This window comes from Orycteropus afer, unplaced genomic scaffold (genome assembly GCF_000298275.1).
Source record: "Orycteropus afer afer isolate SDZICR_OR568_19922 unplaced genomic scaffold, OryAfe1.0 scaffold00342, whole genome shotgun sequence".
Lineage (NCBI taxonomy): Eukaryota > Metazoa > Chordata > Mammalia > Tubulidentata > Orycteropodidae > Orycteropus > Orycteropus afer.
The window spans coordinates 563130-571605 of NW_006921929.1; the positions used below are offsets into that span (position 1 = coordinate 563130).

The 8476-nt window shown below is 37.2% G+C and overlaps 1 protein-coding gene across 1 annotated transcript in view; it reads right to left on the minus strand.

Annotated features, from left to right (window-relative positions):
* THSD7B (thrombospondin type 1 domain containing 7B) overlaps positions 1-8476 on the minus strand; it is a 1104189-nt gene that overhangs the window by 142884 nt on the left and 952829 nt on the right. The window contains exon 15 of the mRNA XM_042782491.1: positions 2009-2014. Coding sequence (XP_042638425.1) covers positions 2009-2014 — 6 coding nt within the window. The remainder of the gene's footprint in view (positions 1-2008; positions 2015-8476) is intronic.

The following is an 8476-nucleotide window of genomic DNA, read 5'->3' on the forward strand; positions in this document are numbered from 1 at the left end:
TGGAACAATGTTTTGTATAGTATGTTATGCCAATTGAGCTTGATGTCCCCTGTGACTATGGTCTCAAGCCCACAGGTTCAACTACTCGGTCCCTCTGGGTAGTTGGCTGTGACCAAGCCGTGACCACATGTATTGAAGATTTTTGTGTCTATAGGCATAAGGGATGGTGGTCTGTTATTTTTATTTCTTGTGATGTCTTTTACTGGTGTAGCACAAGGGTAAACTGGTTTCATAGAATTAGTTGGAAAATATTGCTTTTTATTCCATTTTTTTTTGGTGGGGGGAAGAATTTGTGAAGTTTTGCTCTTAACTAGTATTTTTTGTGAAGTTTTGCTCTTAACTAATATTTTTAAGTATTTGATAAGATTAACTACTGGAATAACCTGGTCCTGGGCTGACTCCTCTTCTACAATTGACAGTTTATTTTACAGAGGATATGAGAAGCAGTCACAAACTTTTTACTTTATGGTTTTTGTTTGGATATTGTCATGGTTTTAGATGAAAAGTGTGAATGAAATCCTTTTCAGTGTAAAATTAATAAAAAATAAGATATACTAATCAATAAGATGAAAGATTGGTTATTCATAGTGAAATACATCAGTGATTAGAAGAAGAATATCCATCATATTTATTTTAAAAAAAGAAAAAAAAATGAATGATTTTAACTCAAGAAAAACAAACATTTTGAGTTAGTAAGCTAAAACAATTCACTGAGTTGTATGTGTCATGCAGCCAAGTATAGCTCTCTTAAAAGAAAGCACTGTTCTTACTCAGAGAAAAAATGTATCTATAGAACTGCAGAGATTTATATTGACAAATTATTATAAGAATCTAAGAAATTAAATATAAGAACACAAAATGAATATTTAATTTGAGTAAATTCAGCCTGTACCTAAGCTGTTTACACATACCTAGAGCTTGAAGTGGGAGAAAAATATCAGTAACTTTAATGTCATAATTTTACCAATATGACCAAAAAAGTCAACTCAAATATTTAGATGATCCTTAGACACAACAGAATCATCAATTTGTGTCATCAAATTATTTTGACCTAAAAATCTGCTATGCAGCCCCTAATCAACAGAAGACTACATAGTCCTTGAGTTGTACATCTTACTCCCTCCCCAAAACCTAGAATGCAAACTACCTAGCCATTTTATTTTCCCTTGTTAATCTTTGTAAAAACTTGCACATGAATAAATAGGGGTTCTTCTGTGACTCTTAGACTCATTTTAGCTGTATTTAGCTCCTGGTCCTAAGGCATTAAAAACACCACTCTAATCTATTACATGGGTAGCTTCTGAAAATATTACTGATGTTTTTATTCATTATATGACTAATGATATATCAAATAAGAATTGAGGTAGACAGAAACAGCATGTGGATTTATTAAAACTGTAAAATAAAGAAGCTGAAATTTATATTAGATGTTGATGTAATATTGAAAAATAATTAATGCTGAGGGCGGGGGAGTGGAACTAGAAGAGACAGACAAGAACAGAGAGAGAAGAAACATTAATTTTTACGATGCTATTTACTAAGAACTTTTTAACCTGGAATCAACATTTCAATTGAAATTCCATGTATGGAATTTTCAATACCAAGTTCAGAGCAATAGAGAACATGCATAACGTCATCTAACACACACTGAATGCAGAGAGCAGATTCAATATCAGAAACATTTTCAGAGCCTTCTATATTCTGCTAATTCTAAAATCTGGGCATTGTTTTCTTCCTATCATAAACAAAGCCCAGTGCAGCAAATTTAAGTAGCTATATATCAATTTTCTCCATTTCTGAAATAGTCATTTTACTGGGGTAAATGACCTCATTCAACAGCTACATGTTAGACACTGACTCTCCTAAGAGAGGACCTTTTCTTCCATGTGGGTACAGTGTTTTGAGAGGATTTTACAAAGAGAAAAAGAGCTGATTTGTGAAGGAAAACATCAAAGCTTCTTTTCACTAAATGAAAACAGTAGAGATCAAAACAGATTGCAACACCAACCTGAGCCTTTGTAGAAGTCCATGTTAGCAGTGCATGACAAGCAGAAAGGAAAGAAAATTTATACGCATTAGTTGAGCTGCTATTATAAAGCGAATTTGAAAAAAGTAGAAATCCTTTTCCCTTGTTATTCAAAATTAACGGCCACATTTCATCTAAAACTTGAAGTTTCCCTCCTAGTTCTCAAGCAAAAGACCCCCTCTAAATGGATATCAAACACATGACTGTGTGGGAATAAAGACCACACAGATCTGAAAAGGTTGAACAGTTTTCTACCAGCTGTCCTATGGCTATGAGAGGTTATTCCTAAGATTAAGAGTTTAAAGAAATGAAATAAATCTCTGAAGTTTATCTCAAGCTCCCTAAGAATTATCACAGTCACAGCTTCTCAATCATGGCCTAAAAAGACAAAGCATTATTATTTTTGAAGTATAACAGCATAAACAGACTAGAATAACTCTTAGAAAGTGGATTCCGTGATCTCTGCCCCTACTGTCTCTCTCTTGCCCCAACTTTTCTTAACCTTACCATAATTTTAATTTTCAAACTTATTCTAGTGCTTATTTAAATATTTTCATCTGTATAACTTGACAGTATGCTCCCTGAGGGCAGGGTCAGTATTTAGTGTTTTAGTTCATCACCTTATTCTCAATTATTTAACTCAGTGTTGGCAGAGAGTAGATATTTCAAAAATATCTGTACAGATGAATGAATGAAAGAGGTCCCATGGCAATGTAAATAACATGATTTAGATACATCTGAAAAAAATATAATCCAAATTTGATACACATTTTCAATTGGAACTCAAGTTTTACTCGTTTTGTGTAATATGTCTGAAATTTCAATTTGCAGATTAGTTCCACAGGAACTAAGGTGGGTAGGTCAATAAAATATTATTCATTTAACTGACATCTTGGGATTCTTAATCACATTTGAGCCACATCAACATTATAATCTGTAAATAGTAGTTGTTTTCAGTGAGAACTCACAGAACCCAGAGGGCTTCACAAACTTATCAGGTGGCCAGAGTTATCAACACAGTTTCAAAACATTATTAAAACTGATATATTTGGGAGCTATAAGATTATACAGGAGCTCTGGTAGCATAGTGTCTAAGGCACTTGACTGCTCACCAGAAGGCTGGCGGTTCAAACCCACCAGCCACTCCTCGGAAGGAAGGTTGGACAACCTACTTCCGTAGTGATACTGCCTCAGAAACCCAAGGAGGGGTCCTATGAGTTGGGGCCGACTCGACAGCAAACAACAACAACATACGATTATACAGGGTAATCAAAAGAAGAATTTCTTTGCCTTTAGAGAGAAGTATAAAAATGTTAAAACTACTTAATGTTAAGAAATCCAAGAAAATTGTTGACATCAGAGAAATGTCTCCATGATAACTGCTAGACAATTAATTTAGAGCTAAGTAATTAATGTGCAATGAAAAATATACCCATGATTATTTTATTACACATTAGTATCACATCTGGGAGCTCTGGTAGTGTGGTGCTTAAGGCACTTGATTGCTAACCAGAAGGCTGGCAGTTCAAACCCACCAGCCCCTCCTCGGAAGGAAGGTTGGGCAATCTACTTCCGTAGTGATACTGCCTTGGAAACCCAAGGAGGGGTCACTATGAGTCGGTCCAACTGGACAGCACACAACTGCAACAAGTATCACATCGATGGTAATTATGCACATGCTGTCTTAACATTAGTATCAAATCTTGATGATTTCTGCACATGGATTGAAATCCACATCAATGAACAGAGAAATGTGGGTGTATCTCTTACAGAAATATATAGTGGGCGTATCAAAATGCATTATTGAAGTTAAAGGCTAAGAATTTTCTCAGTGCATGTTAATGGGTAGTTTCTTTGATATAGATGATTAACTTTCAATAGGGCAATAAATAAAAGCAATCAAAAGCATTTCTTTGCCATTTCTAAGACACTTACTAAAGAACTTTTCCAAAACACTAATAATCATATTAGATATGGAAATTTGAATACACTTTGACAAATTAAGTTGTTTTCCTGAAATTATATACAAGCTGCCCCTGGGCTGCTAACACTGGACTTACTTACAATGTATAACTTTGAGCCCACCCTTGCAAAGCCTTCCTTCTCCCTCCTGGCTCCAAGCCAGAAGGAAATGATGTGCTAATGCCTGGTTAATCATTGCTCCAGTCACTCATGTGGAATGCTCAGCAGCCACTTCCTCCTTCTCTCACCTCTTGCATCTTTTCAGTGCCAATATAAAAAACCCCAAAACCAAATTCCCCTTGTGCCTGGGAAAACTTTTCTACTTTCTGTGACCTTCTCCAGTGCCGCCTGGGGCAAATCCGTAGCTACTTCTCACTCCTCCCACAACTATCTTCCCTGTCCCTCTGGCTTCAGTAAGTTTATTCCACCAGCCTTGTGCCCCTTCATCCTCCTCCTCTTCACCTTACCTTCCCTCCCTCCCTCTGTATCTTTTCTAGGGATGGTTGCGGCTGCTACCACTGCCATTGCCACCCTTCTCTTTGGCCAGTTGCTCTGAGGGCTGGGAAGCCCCTGGCTCCTAGCACCACTGTGCAGCAGCCATCACCACTTGTGGCAGGCTGCTAGCCTGTGGCCCCAAAGAGTCACTGGCTTCCCGATGTAGTGCCTAAGACATTTGCCTACTAACCAGAAGGCTGGCAGTTCAAACCCACCAGCCACTCCTCAGAAGGAAGATTGGGCAATCTACTTCCATAAAGATACCACCTCGAAACCCAAGGAGGGCACTATGAGTTGAGTTGACGACATCAGTGAGTTTGGTCTTTTTTTTTTTTTTTTTGTCTGTTAGCTGCTCAGCCCCACCGTGACCTGATCCGTAGTGCCCCCTGGCAGGCACTTGGCTTCCACTAGCTCAGCAATACACTTCAGAACATTATTATTACTGTATTATTATGTTAAAGATGTGTTAGTATATCTCAGAGTGTTTATTTAATGTTTTTTTTATGCATAGAAAGTACACCATATTATATGTACAAGTTTCCTCTGCTGTAAGAATGTAAAGCATTTCTATGAAACCTGTTAGTAAGCCAAAATGGCATAAGGCGAAGAAGCAATTATCATTAATTTATATGGGAGAATTTCTTGAGCTTTCTCAGACCCAAAAAATATCTACTAAATCACACCAAGGTAAAAAAAAAAAAAAAAAGCCTTACTGCAGACAAGTTGATCCTGACTCATAGCGACCCCTCCTTGGGTTTCCAAGGTGATATATCTATGGAAGTAGGTTGCTCAGTCTTCCTTCCAAGGAGTGGCTGGTGGGTTTGAACCACCAGCCTTCTGGTTAGCAGTCAAATGCTTTGGGCACTATGTCATCAGAGCTCCCTCAGGATGTCCACTGCTTCTTTACTCACTTGGCTACAAACCAAATTCTTAACACTAGTTTTGCTTCTCATCTTTTTTCATAAAAGCAAAAATCCTCTTCAGATTTCTTTCATTTAGTGACAATAGGTACTAATGTAGGTCTTTCATAAAAGCAAAGTGAAAACAATGTAGGTCTTTTGTAAAAGTGGCCTTTCAAAAAGCAGGATACACCTGTACTAAGATACGACACCATACCTAACTGTTCTGATTTACATACAAATTCGAGTTAGGCAGACTTAGAAGTGGAATTCATTCATAATCTGGGGACTGCCTATATATTATATTTTCTCTCCTTGTTTATATTGGTACCATAATTATTTAATCTGTGGTTAAAATATATAACAATTGAACAAAATTTGTTTTCTATTCTTGCCCAAACTCTTGCAGATTCTTAACAATTACTTTTTTCTCTGTTTGTAGCCTTAACCTTTCTTCTTGACTTTTGTAAAAGTGTTTTCGGACATTTTAACATTAAGGGACTCTGATGAGGAGCTCTGGTAGCATAGTGGCTAAGGCATTTGACTGCTAACCAGAAGGCTGGTGGTTCAAACCCACCAGCCACTCCTAGGAAGGAAGATTGGGCAATCTATTTCTGTAGTGGTACTGCCTTGGAAACCCAAGGAGGTGTCGCTATGAGTTGGGTCTGACTAGATAGCAAATAACAACACAACAACATCTGTAATAAGTCTTTTAAGAAAGCAAAATGTCATTTAAAAGACTAGAAAGAAAGTCAAGACCAAAACAGATGTCAGAAGAGTCCTGAAACTTACTCTTGAACATAGAGTAGCTAAAGTGATTGGGGGGCGGAGTGTGGGGAAGGAATGATAAAAGAGCTAAAAAGAAGAGTTCAAAAGGTGGGTTGAGAAAACAAACTATTGTAATGAAGTGTACAAAGACCTGGAACTAGAAAATCAAAAGGAAAGAACACCTTGGCCTTTCTCAAGCTGAAAGAAATAAAGGAAAAAGTCGAATTGCAAGTTGCGCTGTTGAAGGATCCTATGGGCAAAATATTGAAAAACACAGGAAGCATCAAAAGAATATGGAAGAAATACATAGAGGTAATATACCAAACAGAATGGGTCTGTGTTCAATATTTCAGGAGGAAGCATATGATCAAGAATTGATGGTACTGAATGAACAAAAAATGGCAAAAAAATATAGGCTCCAGGAATTGATAGAATATCAACTGAGATGTTTTAACAAACAAGTGCAACTCTGGAAGCTGTCTCCTCTAAAGCAAGAAATTTGGAAGCTACCTACCTGGCCAACTGACTGGAAGAGATCCATATTTGTGCCCACTTTAAATAAAGGTGATCCAACAGATTGCAGAAATTACTAAACAATATCATTAATATCACATTCATGTAAAATTTTGCTGAAGGAAATTAAAAAATGGCCACAGCAGTACATCTACAGGGAACTCGTCAGAACAGCAAGCCTAATTCAAAGAATGACATAGAATGAGGGATATCACTGTTGATGTCAGATAGGGATCTTGGCTGAAAGCAGAGAATACCAGAAAGAAGTTTACCTGTGTTTTATTGACTATGGAAAGGCATCCAACCATGTGGGTCATAACAAGTTATGGAAATATTGCAAAGAATGGGAATTCCAGAACACATAATTATGCTCATGTGGAACATGTACATAGAACAAGAGGCATTTGTTCAAAGAGACCAAGGGAACTGCATAGTTTAAAATCACGAAAGGTGTCTGTCTGTCAGTGTTGTATCATTTCAATGTACTTATTCAATCTGTATTTTGAGCAAATAATCCCAGTAATCAATGTACATGATGAAGAACATAGCATGAGGAATGGAGGAAGATTCATTAACAATCTGCAATATGCAGGTGACAACACTTTGCTTATTGTAAGCGAAGAGGACTTGAAGCACTTATTGATGGAGATCAAAGACTACAGCCTTCAGTATGGATTGCATCTCAACATAAATAAAAAAAAAATCCTCACAACTGGACCAATAAGCAATATTATGATAAATGGGGAAAATACTGAAGTTGTTAAGGATTGGTTTTCACTTGAGTACACTATCAGGGCCCCTGAACTCAACAGGCGAGAAATCAAAAGACTTATCACATTAGGCAAATTCTCAAAAGATCTCTTTATAATGTTAGAAAGCACAGATGTCCCTTTGAGGACTAAGGTACACCTAGCCTAAGGCACAGAATTTTCAATCACCTCATATGTGACAATTAATAAGAAAGACCAAAGAAGAACTGATGCATTTGAATTACAGTGTTACTGAAAAATATTGAATATACTACGGGCTTCCAGAAAAACAAACAAATCCTTGTTGGAGGAAGTACAGCCAGAATGCTCCTTAGAAACAAGGACAGTGAGATGTCATCTCCCATATTTTAGACATATTATCATAAGTGGCCAGTATCTGGGGAAAGACATCATGCTGGTAAAGTAGAGGATCAGTGAAAGAGAGAAAGTCCCTCAATGACATGGACTGACACAGTGGCTGCATCAATGGTCTCAAACAGCAATGATTGTGAGGATGTCCCAGGACCAGGCACTGTTTTGCTCTGCTGTACATATGTAGTCCTTACATTTAACAATGTAGTGCACGTGTTAGATTTCAACTTCATTCAATCCAATGTATTCATTATCAGCAGTTAAATATCAGTGACAGTTTCAGGGGTTCATTTAGCTTCCTTAGCTCCAGAAAGTATGGATTCCATGGGAATCTGAATCTGTGCTGCTTTTCCCTCTGTTGGGAAAATAGTCTTTGATCAAAATGTTTATTAATGGTAGCAAGATACAATCCAGTTCTTTTCATGTAATGGCAAAGGAGGCAGTTGTTCTTGGGAGCAATTTGCCACACATTCCATTTCTTTCTTCTATTTCTTCTTCTGTTGCTCTGGCAACCAGAGATCACTTTTTTTTTTTTTTTTTTAACCTTGGGTGGCCACTTGCAAGCATATTTATTTATTTTTCTACAGAAACCAAAGTTTATTGAAGGGAAAGCAGAAGAGAAGGGCTCATGAGGGAGAGAGTAGATGGCTTACTAGATGCCTATAATAGCCTCCAGTCTATCCTCATAAGCA